At 30.9% G+C, this 24,973-nt stretch overlaps 1 protein-coding gene across 1 annotated transcript in view; it reads right to left on the bottom strand.

Annotated features, from left to right (window-relative positions):
- Window positions 1-6,124, bottom strand: part of Exn (Ephexin) — a 29,302-nt gene extending 23,178 nt beyond the window's left edge. The window contains exon 1 of the mRNA XM_065504800.1: window positions 1,675-6,124. Coding sequence (XP_065360872.1) covers window positions 1,675-5,999 — 4,325 coding nt within the window. The 5' untranslated portion in view covers window positions 6,000-6,124. The remainder of the gene's footprint in view (window positions 1-1,674) is intronic.
- Between the last annotated feature and the right edge of the window lie 18,849 nt (window positions 6,125-24,973).

Below are 24,973 nucleotides of genomic sequence, written 5' to 3'. Positions count from 1 at the left end.
AGGTCAGCCAAACAAGTTTAAAGACAGAGAATTGGAAGCATTAATCCATGAAGTTTGTTGTAAAACTCAACAAGACCTTGCAAAATCATTGGGAGCTACTCAAGCAGCAATTTCAAAACGTTTGCGAGCAGCAGAATCCAAAAGCAATGAAATTGGGTACCATACGAATTGAAGCCGAAAGACGATTTTGCATGTCCGAAGTGATGCTTGAACGCTATAAAAGAAAATATTTTTTGCACCGATTCATTACTTGCGAATGAAAAATTACGATAACGCGAAGCCTAAAAGATCAAATGTGAAGCTGGGCCAACCAGCCGAATCTCTACCAGAGCCAAATATCCATGGCGCTAAGGTAATTCTTTGCATTTGGTAGGAGCAAAAAGGTCCTATCTATTATGAGCTGCTGAAATCTTGATTTATTTCAAGCGAGAATTGGCCGAAAAATTACCAGAATATGCGGCCAGAGAGGAAACTGTAATATTCCATCATGACAGCACTCGGAAAAATGTTACAACCCCTGTTAAAAAGTATTTAGAATGAAGTGGTTGGGAAATTTTGCATCTGCCGCTTTCTAGAGCAGACCTTGCAAAACGCTTTCTATTGGATACGCTTCACTTTGGAACAGTGTATCCGATATTGGCTTGATTTGTTCTAGGAATCAAAAGATGAGCCGCTCTTTTGGCTCGGAATCCACATGTTGCCAGAAAGATGGCAAAACGTCAATGCCAATATTTTGAATAAATTTATATTGTATAAGTGTTCAAAATAAAAACTAATAATTTTAAAATATCCCGAATTTTTAAGTCATATACCCAATATAAAAGTAAAGGAAATTGTTTTAGTAATTAAACAATTAATGGACGATTTGTTCAGGGTCCCTTGGATCCACTTTTCGGGTTTGGGGACAAATTTCCATTTTTCACCCCCATAATTCCGCGGTTGCCATTTTGGTATATCAATCAGCCCGTCAAATATGATATATTTCGATCACTATGTTCGGTTATTAGCCGTCTAGTCGATTTTAATAGAGCTGCGATTTATTGTCATTGAACTTTTCTTTGTGGCAGGCCTTTAAAAAATTATGATATCCAGTTGATTCAGAAACCATTAACAAAATCTGGAAGATATGGGTTAACAGAATGGGCTACTGCAAATACATTCAAGGCAACTATATGAATGAAATTTAAATAATACAAATGTTGTCAAAAGAATTTGAATTTATGTGCTGTTTTTCTATAGCGGACGAGTACTTTGAGTGGAAATTTAACACGTATTTTGTTATTGTAACAAAAACAAAATACATGTAAAACGTCCACTCAAAGCACTCGTTCGCTTTGAGTGCACATTAGTTAATTTTGCTTCATATTCAAAAATACACTGGTATTGTGATTCATTCTTAATAAACAATTTTGAGAACCTTGGCCCCTGTTTTGACCCCCTTACAACTCTTAGTAGTGAGCTTACAAAACTAAAAAATAAAATACTGCAAGTATGTACGCGTATTTCCTTTGTTTCTATTTCAATAGCGTCTCTATCTCGAAAGCCTTATCAAAATTACAAAATCAATATTATACTTTCACATAAAATACAAAAACAAAACAACTGATAAGATACAATACAAAACACCAAAGATAAATACCAAAAATAAATAAAATGTTTACCCCTCATACTTACATGATAAATTGCGGTTTACTCTCTGCATCAGCATTCTCATTGTCTGTAACATCGGTCCACTCGTCACTTGTATCTGTTGCGCGACCTATTGAACCGCCATAGCCATTTACACTATTCACATCTGACGCCGATTTGTTTATTTCAATATGGGCATTCATGTGATAGATACGTTTACTTGCATAGTGCAGACTAGAAGCTAATGAGTCCTCGTAGAGACTATTTGTTTTATTCTCCGATGAAATGGTCAGTGTGGAACCACTACTGCTGCCACCACTATGATGGCCGATAGTGTTGACACGTTTAAAATGTGAAATACTTTCGTAGCAATTCGATGATAATGACAGACTATCGGAATGTATAGTTCTTAATGATGAAGGAGAGTTATGTAATTTATTGCCCACACATTGCAACGACTCGTAGCAGTGGTTGCCTTTAATTGTGTCGTAAATATTTTCCTCGCCTCCGTAATAATGGGATTCATGACAGGTGGATGTAAGAGATTCTTCTTCTTCGGTATTTTGCAGTCTGGGTAATGGAGGTTTAGGTGCTGATCTATTGGGTATGGGTGATTTTGGTAGAATTCTTTTGGGTTTTGGTAAATCTGGTAGTTCATCTGTAACTTTACGTGCACCTGTAGTGTTTGCTGTTGTTGTTGTCATCGTCACTTGTGGAGTATATTCCTCATAACCATCGAAATTTGTTGGCTTAGGCGAATTAGCTGTAACGCTTTTGGGAGTTAGTGTTAAATTTTCAGGATTTTCAATGGGTTCATAACCATCTAATTCTGGTATGGAATTTATTACAATTTCTGTCGTTTGAATGGAGTCAAATTGATCGTAATCGTTTTTAGCTTCTTCTACAGTTTGATAAATATCCTCTTCTATGACTGGTGGTGGTGGTGAGTTGTTGGAAGTAATAGTTTCTTGTTGAGATGTGTTGAGTTCACAGTTTTTGTATGATTGTTCAGTCTTAAGCTCAATTGTTTTGTCCACACATATCGGTTCATACAAGGGTTCCTCTTCGGTTTTCTTGGGAGGTGGTAAGGGTGGCAGAGGTTTGCTATTTGTTTTATTATTTTCATATTGCTGCAATTCCTTTTCGTGTTGTTGTTGTTGTTGCTGTTGTATTTCTTTCTGTTCCATTATCATTTGCTCTCCCTCTATGGCATTGACTAGGGTCACATTAACCGCCTGTATTACTGTGGATGGTTTCGTTGCAATCTCTTTGGCATAGGTTTGATGTAGAAATGATGAGTTGGGTTGCAAAGGTTGTCCATATTCATCCGATTCCAATAACGTTTCATTGTCCTGGCACAAATTTTGTAGCCTTTTATCTACTTGTTCTAAGGCATCCAATAGTTTGGCTTCGGGATTGAACATTATAGAATACACATCATCGGAAGGTTCAAAATCTGGTTTGGGTGTGGAAGAACTCATGGGAGTATATTCTCCACTGTTCAAACGCTTGGGGTTTGAACATATAACAGAATTGGTATAATAGTCTTTTGCTAACTCGGTGTTAATGGTTAGAGCTGGTGTGTCCTCTATTTTGGACACGTCTGTGGTGCTTAGACTAGATGCGCTTGTTTTTTGTTTTTTATTGCTATGCGAGAAAGGTGTTAAGAATCTTAATTTTTCATAGATTTTGGCATATTTATGTTTACGTTTCCCCTTATCCTCATCCTCTAGAGGTTCTGGGAAAGTGGGTACTTCGCTAGCTGTTTCCAATATTTTGGTATCATTTTCTGTGATCTGAGTTTCCTCATTTGATGAAGTAGCTGACTCATTTAATGACGATTTGGTTGGTTTATCTGTTCCATTGTTGGGAATAGTTTCATCACTCTCCTTTTGAATATTTGCAGTGTTTTCAATAACTGAGGTTTTGGTTTCTTGTTCTGCAGAGTAGCAGCTTATCTTTGTTTCCTTATCATCATTTGCCTTTGTGAAATTTTCCTCACTTAGATGTTTTATTGGGGACTTTTCCTCATTTAATGGTATCGTGTTATCTTTAAGGTCTTTGGGGGTTTCATTTATTTTTGGTGTTTCTGTATTCTTCTTTTGCTTATTTTTATGGATACTTTTATATATGACACTTTCTATTTTTGAAGGCCGAAGAGTTAAAAACTCATCTTGATTAGAGGGTTCCTCCGAACAGAGTTTTCTTATTAACTCATTATCCTTAGAGGTTTCTGCAACTGTAGTTGGATTTGTATTCTCTTTGTTAGCACCGCTTTCTTTAGGGGATTTAGTTGTTTCATTTTTCTCATTCTTAAAATTATTAACCTCGTTTTGTAACTCCTTGTTTTCCACCGGAGTTTTGGCTTCTTCCTGTACCATTTCCAAAGTTGAGGGTAAGGCTAATGTTTGAGGTTTTATTTCTGTTTTAGTTTCGGATTCATTGTTCAGCCTATTTGAATTTAAACGTGATGTAACTATTGTTTTATTTATGACCAGTTCATTGCTCTTTCTTAACACTTGAATACTTTTCAGCGGTACTTTGGGCTTCAGACCCCTCGATTCACTTTCAAATTTCTTGATATTTTTCTGAACTGTCGATGTGCCAGTGGAACGCATTGCTTGCGTACCATTTCCATCCTGTGCCCTTGAACTGGCCCGACTAACAGTGGGAGACTGATTGCGATTCAAAGAGCAGGTGTCAACCACTTTGTAGACATGACCTTTGTGAGTCATGAGCACTCCATTCTTACGTTTAATCTCCTCCAGCAGTGTCTTATCTTTTTGTATAATTTCATTGAACTGTTGAGTTAATTTTGCTACCAAACTGTTGGGGGGATTAACAGCCATGCCGGTGGCACCGCTAGCAGCTTCTCTGTTGGTGTGCATTTTGCGTGGCACATGATAAGAACGCGTGTGAGTTTTGAAACTGTATTTGCGAGCGGAAGAATTTCTTTTCACAACTGTTTTATGGCTATTAGCGCTGGCCGCAAGCGATGTTGTTGAAGATTCTCTACTAATGCTACTAGCGCTGACTAAAGTTTTTGGTGAATCTTTTCTTGTTGTTGCTCTACGACGACTGATTGCATGTTGTGGTGAATTTGCAGCCGTAGTAAGTGTTGGTGTTGACGTTTCACTGCTGTGGTTGGCATTGCCAACTTCAGTCATATTTTGGCCAATTGCCGTTGGCAGAGAGACAGGTCTATCTTTTGGTTTGTGTTGGTGCTGCTGTTGTGTTTGCATTTTGTGTTCGTTAATAATGATGTCGTTGTTAATTGTAGCGGAAGTGTCCGCGATAAGCTGATTGCTGTTATCACTTTTAATTGTATTGTTAATTAAAGCTGTGGCTGGAGTGAGTTCTACAGACTTTTTGCGTGAGAATTTATCGTGACGTTTTAACCAATCGAAACGTTCAGGTTTTTGGCCACCGGCCAATATAATACCATTACTTAACTTCTTTTGAGTGGAATGCTCACTTAGTTCCCTTAATTTAGAGGCCTGCTCTGCTGTTTTGTATTTGTAAAAGTTATCTTTTTCCAAATGTTTTTGTATGTCGATGTCTGATAAAGAAATTTCATCGAATTCTGGCGAATCTCTGGAACAGTCATGCAAACTTAAAGCTCTTAATTTGCGTGCTTTCAAAAGTTCTTTTTCGCTAAGTGGAGGGGGCGAGGAGCATGAAGTTGTTGACGTTGGTGGTGGTGGTTCTCCGGTGCTGTTGATGGCATTCACCAGACAACCCACCGATTTGGTAAATTGTTGCTGTTTAGAGCTTTTGGCTTTTAAGGCAGATTCCCTATTGGCAGTGATACGTTTATTCCAGAAATGCTTTAATGTTTGTACGCCTCGAAATTCTCGTAATGTATCGTCGTCGTTTTTGTGGCCCAGAGATTTTGTTGGTGTTGTTGTTGTTGCTTTCTGAGAACTCGTGTTATTTTGTTGTTTTAGTGTTGGGCACGTACAATTTGTGTCCGTACTAATTTGAGTTTGTTGCTGTCGTATTATCTTATCATTCGATCGATTATGATTGCATGCATTTGTTTGGTTATTATCACTTACTACACTATTTGTTTTAATACTATTAATATGGTTGTTGTTATTATTATTGCTATTATTGTTTTTATTTAATGTCGAATGTGAATTGTTTGAGGTGGTATTTTTCAACCAATTTAAAATTGTTTTTGTTTTATTAGTCTTTATTACAGGTGCAGCAGCAGTAGCACACTGTTCAATGGTATTTGTTGTTATTGTTGTTGTTTGCGTTTTATCTTCACAGTGTTTTTTGTTGTGGTTGTTGCTGACTTTAGCATCTGCCAAAATTTCTATTGGCATTGCAGCCATGCAATTCTCTGTTACAATATTGTCCAACATTTTTAATAATTTCTGCACGTTCTTTGATGTTGTTGCTGTTGTAGGTGTTACATGTGCATTTTGTAATGTTGTGGTTGCTGTTGGGGTTGCTAAACCCACAAATTAGTTGGCAACTTTTTGGAGACCTTAAAATAAACAGAGAAAAAAAGTGAAAGTTGTAATTAATGTTTTCGTCTAGAGTCAATAAAAGTTATACAGCATTTCATTGTAATTTTAATGTATTTTTACATACAAAAATATACACATGTGTGTGTATTTGTATTTGCATACATCTTTTTATCATACTTGTATATAATTTTCCGCCAGGAAAATCTGTTTTTAATGTGAAATTATATAATTTTTTATTTCATACATAGTTGCATACACAGAGAAAAGAGTTTTGGTTGTGATAACTGAATTTGTCGCTAATCGAATCATTTTCACTTTAAATGACCGAAGTTTTCTATTGTGGCTGACAAAAATTCGGATATGTCTAACGGGAATTTATTTAGCTAGAACCGATAAAACCTGTGAATATATTGAATTTCCTACAAATTTGGTTATCCCAACGAATCTGTTATCTCTGTGTATTAATGTTTAAAAAAAGTTATGAATGAGGGAGTATAAGTTAGGGAATAAGTTAGGCATTCCGAGTAAAACACCTAGAATGTTTGCTATTGAAATAAGGACCACCACACAGTGGTTTAGAAACGTTTTTTTTTTTTTAAATAATTCGGTATCTCGGGCTGATGGGGGCTAGTTGCGTAACCCCTCAAAATTGGTCACTTCGGATCTCAATTTTTTTTTTAAAAATTTAAATTTAAAATGTAAATAGCCCTTGAGATTATCTACAAAGGTAAGTTGAAGAAATATTTAGGTTTATTGATTTATTTTATCGCTATATTGACGATAAAATTCTAAATAAAATAAAAAAAGCTCGCTAGCAGTTATCTCGCCCCTATAAAGAGTTACACGGATCCAAATTAAGAATATGTAAAAAGGATCGTATTTTTTAAATTTTATTCCCAAAAAGGCCCATTTATTTTTTCTTTTCTGGAAACAAATTTTCTTCGGAACTATATAAAATTGTTATATGATCCGTAAAGAGAACTTAAGTGGACATAACACCCCCCCAGACCTATCCAAACGTGTCCAATTTTTTAAAAAAATTTTAGGTTAAAGTAAAAAATTCTAAAAAGGCAAAGCACCGATGCTCGAGAAAGTTCCACGTTTGTATAACCCTATATGTTTCTTAAATACTTACAAAGTTGTTTTACTATCAAACGGTAAATAATAATATAATTGATCAACCAATGAAATGAGTGTTTGAAAAGGTTTCTAGGCCTTTTAGGTGCCTACTTACGGATTGTGAGCAATATTTTGTGGAAAAATCAATTTTAAGGGAAGTAAAATAAAATATTTTTTAAAATTTTGATTTTTTTATGTTTTTTTTAAAGGCTTTTATGATTTATAATTATTCCAGAAAAGGTTTAAAAATAGGCAGAATATTCCAGAAATTATCGCAGATTTTGACGTTTGATAGAAGACAACATTTTAGACATTATGTTTGTTATCTTATTTAGGGAAGAACAAAATTTAAGACTGTCGCTACTTGTCATCAAACGATTTTATTAACAGAATTTTGTCGCTCTTTTTTTCTTCAACGAAAATATCTTGAACATTATCAGTAAAGACGATCAGCCCTGACACACATTCCCTACGGAATGGCTCGATCCCGTAGTTACTATTCAGAACGTTTTTGTTTTACCTTTAGAATCCGTTCAATTTTACATTAAGCGTTTGTCAAGACTTAAATATAAATAATTTAAAGTTTTTCTCAACTCCCCACAATTCCGGTTCAGTCTAATTTGACATGCAACCACATTAGAAATTCTTTCTTATCTCTAATTTCTATTCAAATATGTGAGAAATTATTTAGTTTTTTTTTTAAATATTAAAAACCCAAAAGGAAATGCACACAATAGAAAATTTGTTTCAATTAATGTGAAAACGTGACAAATGAAAGACTATTATTTTAAACCGGTAGAAAAAGAAAACCCATAATAACGTGCAAAAATTAGCAAAACAAAAAAAATAAAAAGTACATTTTTGTGTTCTTTAGTTAAAGAAATTCTTTTCTAAAAAATTTTGTTAAAAAATTCCCCTAACCACAGACTCATTATTAAACGCAATTTTATTAAACAAAAAGTAATTGTAACCACACACGTTTTAATGAAATTATGTGTGGAAAAATAAAAAATTGTTTGTTTTAGGCCGTAAAATAAGCACAAAAAAATCACATTTATCTACAAAATGAAGATATTCATGATTTAATTGTGTAAAGAGAAAACAATTTAATCAAATATTTTTTATTGTATCATTGGTTTAAAGTAATAATTGCTGTTTATAATATTTTGTTTGCAATTTTTTTCTTTATTTTAAATCGGCTTATTTGATATTTTCTTATCAACCAAGTATTTCCGGCCAAAATAAGCCCATCATCATCAGTTTATTAAGTGTTAAAGACATTTATATTTTAGTACTTTTACATTTCCGCATTTTATTTGAAATCGTATTTTGTAATGCCAATGCAAATGTTCATTCTAATGTAAAACTGTGTACAAAATTGAAGGACGACTTTGATTTTGTTTTAATATTTTATTAAAGGCCAATACAAACACATTTTTAGAAAATAAAATACCATGTTAATGTCAGTTAAGTTATTTTATACCCAACTGTTTTACAAGTAGTCAATGCATCCCTTATAAACAGCAATTTTATAATGATAATGTCTGACTAGGGTTTTTAATTTCCCGACCTTTTTTGATTCCCGGGAATCGGTAAATTTTTTTCTACATTCCCGGGTACCCGGCTATTCCCGAAATATATAATGATACTGTAAATTAGGAATATTATAGCCAAATTTCATATAAAAACTTAGTGATATAATTATTAAATATCAGAACTTCGAATTAATTAATAAAATTTGAGCTTAATTCACTAAAATCTTAATCCTTAATTAAAGAATGTCAGCCTTTCATTCCATAAATCCATTCCTAATATTTAATTTTGTTTAAAACTCAATTAATTTTAAAGTTAATTAATAACAGAATTTATTCAAACTTTGAATGATTAAATTTTTGTTTAATCAAATCATTTACAAAATTAATTGAAAAAATTGTCTTAAGCCTTTTTGTACTAGATTTGAATTGAAGAAAAATTTAATCATTTAATAAATTTTTGCAGCTACATATTTTGTTATGGATCTGAAGAAGAAATTTAAAGAAATTAGAATGATTCAATAAGAAATAAATTCTATAAATAATGAATTCACTTTATAAATTTTCATACGAAAAACCTCAAATAAATAATAATAATAAGCTGTCTATTACTGCCGAGATAGACACTTTATTGTCTCTAAGTAATCTAGGGTGAAGTCAAAACTTTTATTTTGTACTGTACTTTAGAAACTAGTTATTTTACCCACCAGAAGTAATCTATTGGAGAGTGAATTATCACTTAGTTTCTCTTTGAACGCTAAAGTGTATTATTTTATTTTTTTTTTTATTTTCTATCACTTTGAGGTAAAATTTTATAAATTTTTTAATTTTTCTTTAAAAGTCATGATTGTGTCCAAAGTTATATGTATTTGAATTTAACTAATTTAAAGAAGTCGATTTTTCGCTAGTTTTTTGGGAAAAAATACTTTTTTTCTTTTGAAGTTATCTAAAAAAATTCTAAGATGTATAAAGAATTTATAGTTTTTCAAAATCTAACTTTACACCAAATATTTTCAATAAACAAATATTTGAAAAATTTTGATACCGAGGGGACCAGGTCCATATAAAAAAATCCAATTTTTTTTTGTGAAAAATTAAATTTTAGGCCAAAAATTCTCAAATCGCTTAGTCGATATCAAAATATAGTAACCTATTTTGGATGGCTCAATATGTTCAAAATTATTTTGTTAAGAATTCGGATAACCCCGCCCTTGGTATGGATATTACAGCCAAAAAACTAAAAAATCTAATTTTTGGGATTTTTCAAAACTTTTTTGGGAATTGCGGGATTCCTGATAATAAATTTAAAAATTTGTTTTTATTTTTGAATTTTCAATAGAAAAATGTATATAACTGTATAATTTCATTAAAAAAGATTCATAAAAATTTTATTTGAATTTGAAAAATTTCTATCTTGGCAAAAACTCAATAAAAATAATTTTTTGTCATATTTTTAAAAAAAGTATTCTATGAATTTTTTAATTCCTAAAAGTTATATAGATTTTTGAAAAATACACAAAATCCCCGAACCATTGATATATAACTTGTCTACCTTATGTTTTTGACGTGGCAAAATAAATTCGAGTAAACTTAACATATCGCAGAGAATTTACCTAGCAATGGATTACTTTATTCTAAAAAAGTCGAAGAGTCGATTTTTTTTATTTTTAATTTTTTTTTTGGTAAAAATTTGTCTCATCAATGTTTTTTGCATTAAAATATGATCGCAAAATCGACTTTTAAAAAAACTAAAAAAGTCGAAAGTTCGACTTTTCAAAAATCGAAAAAGTCGAATGGCCCACTTTTTGTTTCAACTATAGAATCCTAGTGAAAACATAACTTGAAGAACCTGAACTGAACAATCTAAAAACATATACATAAGTCGTCATAGTGAATGTTTTTTTTAAGTAGCTTCTTGGTACTTTTAAGAACAACCATAAACAAATAAATTAAATACCTAAAAATATAAATTACATAACTTTGTTTTTAGCCTACTTACTACTTACTAACGTGTATATAATTTATATGTGTGTTAATTTAATAGTTTTACTTAATTATAGTTGTTGTGTACGCCAGAGCAATAAGAGTAATAATAACAATAACAATAGTGGTTACCAAACAATTTGTTTAATTGTTATAATGCCTTCTTTAAGTTTCGTTTTATTTTAGTTTATTTAGTTTAGTTTTTTCTTCTTTTGTTTGGTTTGTTGGCCAACCACGTGTTTATACGAGTAATTCGGCTTTTTATTGCCATTTTTTTGTTGTTGTCAGTTTACTCTAATGCAATAAATACTACATAATAATACAAAATAATGTTTGATTTTTTATTGTTTATTTGTTTAAATTAACAAAAAAAAACCGAAATGAAAAGAAACATCACACTCATCAGCCAAATTAACAACATTAAAAATACTGCCAATAGTTTGTTTCTCATTAGTATTCAGTAGCTGGTCTTAATTCATGGTTGCAATATTTGTTTTGGTGGTGTCCACACCTCTGGTTTTCTCAATGTTTTGTGTTTTTTATTTTTCAATTCGGACAATCCATAGACTAAACATTTTAATGTTTTGTATTGATTTTATTTAAATATGAACTTGAGGTTGAACTTAAGGTGTTTTTATGGGGTAAATTATTACGGTTTATTAGAATTTTTTAGTTATATTGAAAATAAAAATATGTTTCTTTTAAATTTTAAAACTAATAAAGCAACCTTCTAAATATTGAATTTGAATGAGCTGTAAATATGTTTATTCAAGTAAAAATTCATAAATTATTGTGACATTTAAAGATGGGAGGTGGGTTCCTAACCCAAACCCAAACCCTAATCAAGATTAGGAATTTATTTTCTTCTTAAAGTTACCCTATTAATTTTGCACAAATAAAACAGATTCATTCTGATTTGTTGCCAATCGAATGATATGATTATATCCAGAGATTTATTCGATACTAGCAACACAAAATCGGTCACCCCAACTAAAATTATTCAGCCACAACAGAAACATTCGGTAATTTAAACTAAATCATTTATAAATTCCGTTATCACAACTAAAATTTGTTGCCAGTGTAAAAAAATCAGACAAGTGTTTATTCAAACCAGGAAAATAAACTCTTCATTTGTTTATATTTAGATTCAAGTCAGAAACGGAAAATCCATTACCTTATGACATTAAATTAAAAAATACCGCTAAATATTGAATTATTTACATTAAATTGTATTGCATTATCCAGGATTATTGCATTATTCAGATGTCGATAAAAATATAAGGGAAAAAATCAGGACAACCTCCATTTTTGGCGTATTTCTGATCTATATCTGTATTAATAAGTCTTTAACAATATGGATATATAATGATAGATATTTCAAAGTTCTTTGCAAGGACGTATAGTTATATACGTAAGTAAGTCGGTCAAAATCGGAAAAACTATTTTTTAACCCGAATTTTTTTCCACAAAATTTTTTTTTTTTAAATATTGCAATAAAATTTTTGTCGTACACCATATCACTAATAAATTAAAATGTTTTAAAAAAATAATTTTGAAAAAAAAATTTAAATTTAAATTTTTTAAAATTTGAATATTATATTTTTTTGAATTAATTCGCGAATTATTTATGAATTAGCAAATTTTGAATTAATTCTTTTCACATAAAAAAAAGAATTGAAGGAAAATTAATAGCAATTCAAGTCCAACTCAAATGAATTCGCCAAATGAATGGCAATTCGTTTCCAATTCAAAGTGAATTGCAATTCATTTGAATTGAATTGATTTTGAATTAATTCAAATTAACTAAAAAAAAGTATTAGTAATTCATTTCCAACACATTTGAATTTATTGAATTGATTCTGTAAGTAAATCTACAGTAATTACAGTCGTTTTGTTATTCAACTAATTTTTATATGTAAAAGACAGCAAGAATTACTCTCGTTTTGTATATCACCTAGTATAGTCCAAAGACAAACAATTCTTAGATATAAAATTCCCATGATATACTGGAATTGTTAGGTAGCGGCAAAATAGGACTTGATTTATTTGGTATCGGCGAAAATCCTATCAAAATGGGAAAATTTTTTTTATTTGCTAAAAGAAACTTAAATTTTTATTTTTCATTTCACCTAGATCTGCTGTAGGGTTCTATAGCTGAAACAAAAAGTCGACTTTTCGACCTTTCGACTTTTTCCGTTTTTTAAAAAGTCGACTTTTCGAACTTTCGACTTTTGGTAGTTTATGAAAAGTCGACTTTTCGAACTTTCGACTTTTTAGTTAATCGACTTTTTTCGACTTTTTCGACTATTTTCGACATTTTTCAACTTTTTACCATTTCTTTTAAAAAATATATGGTTACTACATTTATTGATGCGCCTTTTGTAATGTTTAGCAATAAAAATGAAATTTATCAAGGCGATAATGTTAGAATAATGTTGTAAGAATTTTGTGTAGAGAAAAGCTTTATTTTATAAACATTTATTTATGTATTATTTACATATATTAGCATACACTACAAAAAATGCAAGTGCAATATTTTTTTTAACAATCTAAAAAGTCGACTTTTATCGACTATTTCGAATTTTATCGACTATTTTCGACTATTTGACTTTTGAGATAAAATAATCGATTGTTCGACTTTTTTCCGACCAAAAAGTCGATTTCGACTTTTCGACTTTTTTCAAGAAATAGTCGATTGTTCGAACAATCGACTTATAGAACCCTAATCTGCCGTTGAATTTGATTCATTTGAATTGCAATTCATTGTTCTAATTCATTTGAATGAATTTAAAATCAATTCATTTCAAACGAATTGGAAATGAATTGCAATTCACTTTAACAAATTCATTTGAATTGGAAACGAATTGCAACTTGAATTTTAAACGAAATTAGCTAATTCGTAACGAATTAAAATCAAAAAGAATGATTCATTTACAGCTCTGATTCGGCCCAGCAGAATATATCTCTCTTACTGTTTTTTCTTAAATGGCGGACTTTTGAGCTAAAATTATCTTTGATGGCTGACATCGTTGTGCGAACAAGAACATAACATGGACATGAGTTGTCTACACGAGAGTTCAAGAAATTGTTCGATGAGTGAACAAATTGATGATGGCTCGTCAAGACTGTAAATTCACACTTTTTTGAATTTTTGTTAAATTATGAGGAAAAATGGGAAGACATATTTTTAAGGGCCATGCGTTTATGCAATATCAAATGTAAATATAATAATGTTGTTCAAATAATTTCTCAAACGAAGGAGATTAAGTCCAATAATGCATGTATCTATTCCTTGTACTAATTTCAAATCAGTCTATATGCTTTTGTGGCCAACATTTAAATGCGAATTAATAGTTATTAGTTGCAGGAAACCTTTTAACTGCATATTAGAGTTAAATGCACCAATATATAGGTAACCTTAATAGCAATTACAAGACCTCAACAAAACGCACAAACGCACAGTTAACCATTTAGTGTAAAAGTCAATAACTAAGTATCTAGATGACAAAATAAATCCCCCAAAGAATTTCAACGACAACAATACAAAGTGGAAATACAAACATACATATCAATACCAACAATTTACAATACAATATACAATATAGTATTTAGTAGTTCTCTTACAAGGTATTGTTGAATTGATGAAGCTTTTTGTTTTATTATTTAAAATTCCATTAGCATTTGTGGCCAATAACATTCATTTTCATTTTTTGTTTAAAATTCAAACAAACTGGAAAAAAAAGTGTTTAATTAATTTGCATATGAAAGCATCAGACTGAAAAGGAAGAAGCAGAAGAAGATTCAATATTTATGTATGAGAAGAAGACGAGGAAGGCTGGGTTCACAACACAATAAAATACTATACAATTTAATCAAATCAATTGGAAGTGGTATTGAATTTATGCATATGGATGTATTAGCTAAATATGTTGTATCTATTTCCATATTTTATAAATAAAATAAAAATACTACCAATATATTGTATATAGTGTAATGACTGATTGACTGACTGGCTGGCTGATGAAGTGGAAGTCTCAAACACTATTTATATCTCCACTCAGTTTTTTTTTAAATTAATCATACGGTTTATATGGGATTGATGTGTGTTGTAGTAGCATTGTCTCCTCTCTTTATTAACAGGTGGTTTTTTTTAAATATTTATTTAATTTTCTTGCATATTTATAAACATTTTTGAATTGACATTCAACATTGATGCAAATTTCAGTTTTACTTTGTTTTTTGCAATATTTGTATACCCTTCATAAGTAGCAAGTGTAAGTTTGTTATTCCGTTTGTAATTTCCCCATTTTTCATTTGCGAAACTCATAAAGTATAAATATTCTTGGTCGTTATAGATTTCACCCAAATTTAAAATCGAAAAAATTGGTCCAAAAAAGCCTGAGATATAGCAAAAACGTGAACTACCTCAATTTTTTTCCACCAAAAATATTTGTTTCACCCTATTTTTTTAAAAATGTTTAGCTTTTAATTTGAAACATTTGTACAATATAAATTTATTAAAAGTATTGGCCATTGTTAGCTACGACCTTTTCCCATCTTTCTGGAAACATGTGGACTCCGAGCTAAAAGAACTACTCATCTTTTGAGGCCAAGATCGAATCAAGCCAATATCGGATACTCTGTTCCAAAGTGGAGCATATCCCAGATAGAACGTTCTGCATCGAAATAGAAACAAATAGTAGTCAGGCGGGGCACGGTCTGGACTAAAGCGGTTGAGGCAAAACTTCCCAACCACACCATTATATATTCTTTTTAACAGGTATTTCAACATGTGGTCGAGCGTTTTCATGATGGAATATTATTTCCGGCCGCATATTCTGAGCGTTTTTCGGCCAATGCTCTCTTCAAACGAATCAGTTACGTACGATACAGATTCCCTGTAGTGGTCTGGTTAGATTTCGGCAGCTCATAATAGATAGGACCCTTTTGAACCCACCAAATACTGAAAATTACCTTAGCGCCAAGGATGTTTGGCTTTGGTATCGATTCATCTGGTTGAGCGCAGACGATTCATCTGGTTGCGCGCAGTGCTTCACATACGATCTCCTATGCTTCGGGTTAACGAAATGTATTAATTCTATAGCGTTCAAGAAGCTATTCTGACAATGCAAAATTGTTTTTCAAGGTCTCTCAGCTTCAATTCGTATGGTACCCAATTTCCCTACTTTTGGAAGAATCCTGCTGCTCGCAAAGATTTTGAAATTGTGGCTTGATTTTGATTTCTCAACGATTTTGCAAGCACATGTTGAGTTTGACAACAATCTTCATTAAGTAATGTCTACAATTCTCGCTCTTCAAACTTTATGGTGAAGGGTATATTAGATTCGGCACAGCCGAATATTGCACTCTTATCTTTACTAGGTCTGACTGTTATAGAGAAATTGTCATGACAGCGCAACATACTTATTTTTAATATTTATATGGCTGAAATGCATGAAGAATAAATCAAATAATAGTGTTTTATTTGAGTTACAAAGAAACATTTTAAAAGGAATTTCAATACATTGTTGACAACAAAAGATGACGTTTAAGGTGTCGATAAAATGAAAAATGGAGTTATTTTTTGTTGTATTATAAATAATACTAGAAATGGCTACCACATTTATAATATAAAGAAAATGTATAGCAACAAAATAAAAAAGAAATCTTAAAAATCAATCACAAATTTATAGTCAATAGAAGATGACAACTAGAGCCAAACCCCTAACTAAGTCTATTGTCAAAAACCTAATACATGAGAATGTATTGCCATGTAATTTGTTATTGTATAAGCTATACTCATTAGTTAAGCAAGTAGTCAATGTAACCCAGGCTGATTCCAATTTATATATTTTGGGTCATATGATACGTATGTGTTCTCTGTAGTGCAGAGAGAAGTCAATTGGTTACTTTATACATCCCTGCTAATCTAGCGTGTAGCCAATTGCCACTTAAGTGCCTCGAAGTAATCTAGAGTGTAGTCACTTTAAACGTTTTTGTGTGTAATTCGTACAAACTGGTTTTGTACAAATTGTATTGATATAATTCTCATACAGTTTATTTGCGTCTAGCTTAAGTATACTCACAATCCATGTAACATAGCGTAAAGTCAATTGTCACTTTAGTGTCTCCAAGTAATCTAGAGTGTAGTCACTTTAAATATACGTTATAAAATAGTTATTTTACCCAGCAGAAGTAATCTATTGGAGAGTTGTCAGAGGATGGGTTGTTTACAAGCAATTGGTTAATGGACTGTTAATGAGATGTCTTGTAAACTGACTATTTATGGTCAAATAGCACCCGTACATGTCAATATAACTAGCAAGTAAACTAACTGACTCTATGTAACCGGTATGTGTATCCAATGCGTTGGCTACTATGGACTAGCCATCAGACAGTTTCAATGTAATCAAAAGGGGTATTTTTTTTATTGACACTTCTCTCTCTTTCCCTTCTTTGTATTTATTCTATATTTATAGTAATATCCCAAATTAAATAAATATTGCATGATTAATCTTAACCGAACTCTCGATTATCGATTTAATTTCCAAACATTTAACTTCCCTAATTTCTATAAATAATAATATTTACGAAATTTCACAATTCGTTGAGAAAAAGTGCAAGTTTTCTAAATCTCACACCTTTTCCAACTGAAATTCATTTCTTGAAATTTCTTCAATTTGTCAGAAAGTTATAACAAAAAATGTAAATCATCTACACAAATTAGATTTCATTAGCATTCGTAATTTTTGTTGTTTAATTCTCTGTTTATTTACTGATTATTGATTTAATTTATTTAAATATATTATCTAATATTTCATTTAGAGTGGCTGCCTAAAACTTTCTCTTACAATAATGATGTTTGTTTTTTTTTTTTTAAAAAAGAAAATAAATATATAAAACTAACCTCAAATAAATATTCATTTATTAGTTATAATTTATTAAATTTAATTTTTTTTCATCATCATCTTTAACAAAACAAAACTGAAATAAATAAATAAAATGAAATGCATGTAAAGACATGTACGTAAATTTAAATCTTTAAGATAAATATTACCGTTAGGTTACATGATCGTAAAATCAGACCTATTTAATTGTTGGCATTGTGTTTGATTAATATAAAAAAAGTACAAAACAGCTTGACAACAATTATTATAAAATCAATAAAAATATTTGTTAACATGTTTAGTTTATGGTTAAATTTTAATTACCTTAACAATTTAACATAAAATGGATGTTAAAATAGTATTAACTTTAGGAGTATTAACCCAATTCAATCAATTAGTTAGTACTATTTTGTTGGTATCCGGTTTCCACTCCTTCTATTTGAAGCAGTTCTCCGTTAAAAGCTTTTTAATTTGCATTTAATTTCAGAATTTAAAGAATAATTTTAGTATTTTAAAAAATATTTATTTAAAATTGAATTTTATTTTGAAGTAAAGGGAACTGACACAGAACTGACACTTTGTATGAAAGTGACCTGTAACTAGGGAAGGTGAATATCCACACAGAATTTAGAATAATATTACTCAAGATTTTATTGACATCCGGATTCCGGATACATTAACTCGTTAGCCATCGAGGTCTAAAGTATATTTGAGAGTTTTCATAAAAAGTCCAATAGATGCCGTATCTTTTGAAGGCGGTTTTTGTTTTTAAGAACTTATGTGTCATTTTGAAGGGTACATATCTGTTATTTATTCTCATTTAGTTATTGAACTTTATAGTTTAAACAACAAAGTATTTTTTTTGCTTTGAAAATGTCGCATTTTGTACCAACAAAGCGTCATATGAGGGAAGTTTGGCTTTACTTCATTAATTTGAAAAAAAGTGCCGCCGAAGCACAACGAATGCCCACCAAAGCTTATGGCGAATGTGTTCCTTTGGTTGCAAAGTGCGAGAGATGGTTTGAGCGATGATTTTGACACGGAAGAAAAAAATCGCCCAGGAAAAAGTTTAAAGACCAAGTATTAGAGGCATTATTCAATGAAGATTATTGTAAAACTCAACAACAGCTTGCTAAATCATTGGGATCTACTCAAAACGCAATTTCAAAACGTTTCGTATCTTACGAATAGAAGACGAGAGACCTTGAAAGAAGTTAAAAAAATGTTGAACGTTCCAAGTGATGGTTGAATGCTATGAAAGAAAATCATTTTTGCACCGAATCATTACTTGTGATGAAAAAGAGATCGTATGTGAAGACCGACTAACCAGCCGAATCGACACCAAAGCCAAATATTTATGGCACTAGGTAATGCGCTGTATTTGGTGGTAGCTGAAATCTGACCAGATCATCACGTGGAACCTGTACCGAATGCAAAACGACCAGAATATGCAGTAATATTCCATCATGACAACGCTCGGCCACATGTTGCAATACCTGTTAAAAAGAATTTATAATGAAGTGGTCCGATTACTATTTCTATTTTCATCGGGAACATTTTGTTATAGTTTACATTAAGTGGCAGTGAAGTGGACTTTTTTTTGGAAGTAAATAAACCTATTATTGATAAGATGTACAAAGTAGAACATAATCTTTATGTAAATTGCAAATTTTTATTTTTTTGAAATTTGATTTTACCATCAACCAATGATTTGACAAAATTAATCATTTCATAAAAACAAACATCAGAGATTATTTTTTTTTAAAATAAAATTCTTCTTAACTGTTCCATTATCCAACTGTCACTCCCAGATAATTATGGTGTTTTCCAACACCATTCAAATTCCAGGCTTTCTAAAGTGAAAAAATGTCCCAATGTTTTTAAATTAAAACTAATTTGAGAGTTTTTGGACATTTTTAAATAGTTTAAAAGAGTTTTTGTAGATTATTTAAAATAAACAAGTGCCGAATCATATAATTATACTTCAAAATACAAATTTGAAATATTTTTAGGTAAACAAAATTTATTTTTTTTCAAAGTTTAATTTTTTATAAAAAAAAAATTGTTCGAATTGTTATTTTTTTCAAATTTTTTTTTAAATTTTTAAAAAACTTTTTTTTTGGTTTTTTCAATTTTTTTTTTGTGAAAAAAAATTCGGGTTAAAAAATATTTTTTCCGATATTTGTAGGTCCAACTTACTATGGTCTTATATACGTCGTTGCAAAGGTCTTTGAAATATCTATCATTAGATATCCATATTGTCTATATTAATGACTTAGTAACCCAGATATAGGTCAAAAATTGAGGTTGTCCTGGTTTTTTCCTCATATCTCAGACAGACGGACATTAGGTTGTCCCGAGATTTTTTTTTTGATTTCGCTAACGCAAGACCTCCTAAAATTTGCGTAATTGATAGTAGATTACCAAAATGATTTTAAAAATAAAATGAAACTATATCTTTAGGGCTCTACTGATCTTCAAAGTTTTGAAAAGTAGTTATTTTCATGATTATATTTCGCTATCCTTAAATTCGACACATATTATAAATATGCCAAGACTATATATAAAAACGACACTACAAATTTACCGGTTATAACGATTTTTTTATAAAAAAAAAATTCCGGAAAAAATTTTTTCCTGACTCAAAACATTCACTTTCAAATTATATACCAATTATTACGGTTAGTCGTTTATTATAAGTTTTATTTTATTGAACATTAATTGCAAGTATAAAATATATCAATAAAAAAATTTATATCTCGTTTTTTTTAAGCATACGGTTCAGGTTTGTAAAAACGTTTTCAAAAGTAGAGCCCTCAAGATGGCATGTAATTCGATTTTTTTTACTTTTACCGTAATCTGTGTAAAATTACGCAAATTTTGATACCTCTTGTGAAAGTGTAGCTCGAAAAAACATGTTTCTCATCCAAAGACGGGACAGCCTAACGGACATGGCTTAATCAACTCCGCTATCTATAAGGATCCAGAATATATATACTTTATAGGTTCCAACACCTGTGTATAAATTTCTTCATAACTGCCACAAAAGTACATGAATATGATCAATTTGCACGATATAAATCTGAGGGTTGCGGGTTCGATTCCAGCCAAAAACTCTGGTTGTATCTGCAGACAAGCAAAAAACAGTTTGTGTTTGATTTTAACAAAAAAATCGTATACAAGGTACCTCTTAGGAAATGGCTTAAACATTCATAATTATCTTATAATAATTAATATCGTGATGAAATTATATGAACCAAAATCTATATAACCTCTATATCAGACAAATATTTTAATGTTAATAAATAATAAATTAACATAAATTTCGACATATGTAAGTCATTTAAAATTTTTAGAAATTACTATATAAAATTCTGTATAGTTGGGACCATAACTGATTATATTGGTGGTGGGTATACAAAATGCGGCACAGCCGAATACCTCTTATAACCTTTATATGTTTTATGCTAATATTTCCTAATTTACTTCGTTGCTGTGTGTTACTGTGTTAAAAGAAATCTATATTTAATATACCAAGTTTATAGGACATTTATTTAAACAACTCACAGAAATACCTTCCCCCCTCAGTAACTTTTATACTAATTTTATGTATGAAAAAAGTTACTGCTGGTTTTAGGGGAGTTATAAATGTACAAATTTCAAGTTTCTATGGTATTTTTATACATATTTTTTTTTTTTTGGCAGAATGTAGTTTAAGAAAAGAACTAAAAAATAAAGTTCAATGTACCAATTGTATGTCCATATGTTGCCCTAATAGCCTACAGATATATCCTTACTTATTATTATTATTAATGAGGCTCTACGCACTGCGACCCAAAGGATCTTTTGTGCAGCCTATATTTATTTCATCCTAATAGATTTAGGCTACGTATAAAGCCAAGTATTCTATTAGGTGAGAGATCAATTACGTCCCCCGGGGCCATTAAGGTCCTTCCGAGCCATTTAGTTCTGCATATTGGGCAGTCGCATAGAACATGTTCAGATATATCCTTACTTAAAAGTATCTCTAGGCTAGTATAATAAGTAATATGTTGTGAATTTCAATACATCGGTTGAGATTTTTTGACGGTATGGCGTAATATGCAAATTTAAAGTATTTATTTAATACTAGAGGTATTCAAAACAAGATAACAAGATATTTATACATTGTAAAATTTTACAAAGTAAAAATATTTGAAAATATCTAATGACATTTTTCAAAAGTGAAGGATTGGAAATCAAAATTATTTATCTTTAAAATAACTTTACCAATTTATTCCAAAAAAAAATATTTATGCTTAAACAATAAATAGTACGGTATAAGTTCTACATTTTTATGCAAATTATTTGTTTAAATAAAGTATAAAACACTTACAGCACTCGCAAACAAGTTTGCAATTTTAATTCACTAATAATTTTGAAACAGATATTTTGTTTTCATTTGAAATTTGTGAAATATTTTATTGGCATTTTGCAAATTTAAAATCATTTATATTTATTTTATAACTTTGTGATTAATTATTTTGTATTTTATTTCAAAACACTGGCACACTTTTGTTTGTCTCCAACAGGAGCAGTTTGATTGATAAGAAATTACAAATTATATCATTCATTAGTTTATTTTTTCATTGTTTTGGTCACTTTGTATGTATTTACACCTTTATTATGATTGTTGTTGTCGTTGCATTCATTATTAAACGAAACTATAGCAACGAAATCGATAAATATTTCACTTGAATTTGAATTATTCCCGCAATTTTCTTTCTAGTTGCCGTGTGTGAGGCGGTGGCGTGTTGTGTGTGGTATGAAGTGTGTTGCTTACAACAAGTAGACGACTGACTGCTTGCATATGAAACTGATTGTATTGACAGTATAATTATATTTGTACGTACAATATTCTATATATTTTATTTTGTTTGTATCTTTTATACTAAATATATTTATTTATTTCATTTTATTTATAATGAAGCGAAAGCTCCGGCTGATACGCGACAATTGCGACGGCGTACTAAATTGTGTTTTGTGCTTGTACTCAGCTAGAGTTCTAGTTGCTGGCTGCACTTGTAAGACAAGAGTAGAGTAAGTAGTTCGTTCGTTCATATTATTATTATTATTGTTATTAATGGTTGACCTCTGAAGTACTAGTGTAGTGTGCTGCTACTACCGTTTTATACAAAAAAAAAGAAAAACAAAAAATCTTGTCAAAAGAAAGAACAAATAATATAAATATAGAAAAATAAACACAATAAGTATACGACGATTTTATGCGTATTTGTTCTTGGTAAATGTTTTATAAAACACGTAGGGCTTGATTAAAATTTTCTTGTTGCACATGATATTTTTGAAATATGTAAGTAAGAATTTTGAAACAATTTCTTGTTTTGAAATTTCGTAAGACATTTTGTTACTTTACAATGTAATGCGAGAGTGGTTCAAAAAGTCCGTGCCTTTTTGATTGAAACACTGATTTTTGGATAAAAAATTATTTTATTTTTCAAAACATAGTCTTTATTTACCTCTAGGTAGTTTGTCCAACGTTTCACCAATTTCTTTATCCCTTCATAAAAATAAGATTTGTCCAGGTCATCAGAATACGTATTTTTTGTGAGACATTTCTTCATGTTTGCAAAAAAGACATAGTTACTCGGGGAATAAGGGGGAAGAGGGAACACTTCTTAACCTAATTCATGGATTTTTGCATTGGAAACTGCACATGTGCACCTTTTGTGCACCCACCCTCGCGGAAAGCTTTTTCATACCCAAGTGATCATTCAAAATTAAAACCACTGAGCCATATGAGATGCCTATGGCTTTCACAATGTCTCGCACTTTCAATATCCGACCGGCCAATACAATATCGTGATTTTTTCCAATTGTTTCGGTTGTAGATACCTCAAGTGGGCGCCCAGAACGTTTGGGATTTTACGTGCTTGTAAGACCACAACGAAATTCGGTAAACCATTTGTCTGTCTCATCACTGTTAAATATCCACACAGAATTTAGAATAGTATTACTCCAGATTTTATCCGTTCGCCATCGAGGTCTATATAACACCAAAATATGGAATTTACAACAGATGGCGTATCTTTTTAACATGTTTTTTGTTTTAATTACATATCTGGGTACATATTTGTCATTTATTCTCACTTAGTTATTGAAAGTTTTTTTTTTTTGCTTCGAAAATGTCGAATTTTGTACCAACAAAACGTCATATGCGGGAAGTTTTTCTTTACTTCTTTAATTTGAAAAAGAGGGGCGCTGAAGCACACCGATTGCTCACCAAAGCTTATGGTGAATGTGTTTCATCGGTTTCAACGAGCGAGAGATGGTTTGTGCGGTTCAGAAGTGACTCGTTTGAAGCGATCATTGGCCGAAAAACATCCATAATATGCGGTCAGATATGAAACCGTAATATTCCATCATGGCATCGCTAGGCCACATTTCGCAATAACTGTTAGTATTTAGAATGATGTGGTTGGGAAGTTTTGCCTCACCCGCTTTATAGTCCAGACCGTGCTCCGTACGACTACAATTTGTATCGATCTATGCAGCACGCTCTTTCGGGGATACACTTCATTTTGGAACAGAGTATCCAAAATTTAGCTTGATTCATTCTTGGTCTCATAATATCGATCCCTTAGCGCCAAATTATCGTAAGCGACATTTTCTAAATTTGTTTTTTATTGCAAAAATTAAATTTTTATGGACCGATGTTTTAGCATTCTCAGAATATCAAAATTGAGGGTAAGATTTTATCGTAAGTCAATGTTTACATTTTACAGTAAACGAATTTTATCGTAAGCGACACATAGTGGTATAGAAAAAAAGAGGGAAATAAATCTGTAACTTCTAAATGGTTAGATTGGTTTGAATGAAATTTCACATGCGCAAAGAAGAAGTATTCTCGAGTTCAAGTTCTGAACGTGGACCTCATGGGCCCACCAGGGCCGCGACCAAGGGCCCTCAAAGTAGGACAACTCGGGTGTATTACATTTTTAAAATGATCCTATTTCTTCGTTTGTGTTCCGATTTCCAAAAAATTACACACATAAAATCTTTGCATCGAGTGCTACAAAAGACCTAGTCGTAGCTATCAATTGTCTCTTATAGATTAGGAGATATTCGCATTTGAAAATTAAATTTTCAACATTTTTACCCAACCTACCTCAGTTTTTTTTATAACAGCTTATACAAATATTTTCCGATTTTCTCCAGTTTTCCTTCATTGGACTAACAACATACGTATGTGTCAAATAAGAAAAGAACTGTTTAAAAATAATGACTAAGTCCAAAGTTATATGCATTTGAATTTAAAAAATGTTTAAAAGCCGATTTTTCGCTAATT

This window comes from Calliphora vicina, chromosome 3, assembly GCF_958450345.1.
Source record: "Calliphora vicina chromosome 3, idCalVici1.1, whole genome shotgun sequence".
Classification (NCBI taxonomy): Eukaryota; Metazoa; Arthropoda; class Insecta; order Diptera; family Calliphoridae; genus Calliphora; species Calliphora vicina.
Note: the sequence above shows the minus strand (reverse complement) of the source record. Positions and strands in the feature narration are given on the sequence as shown.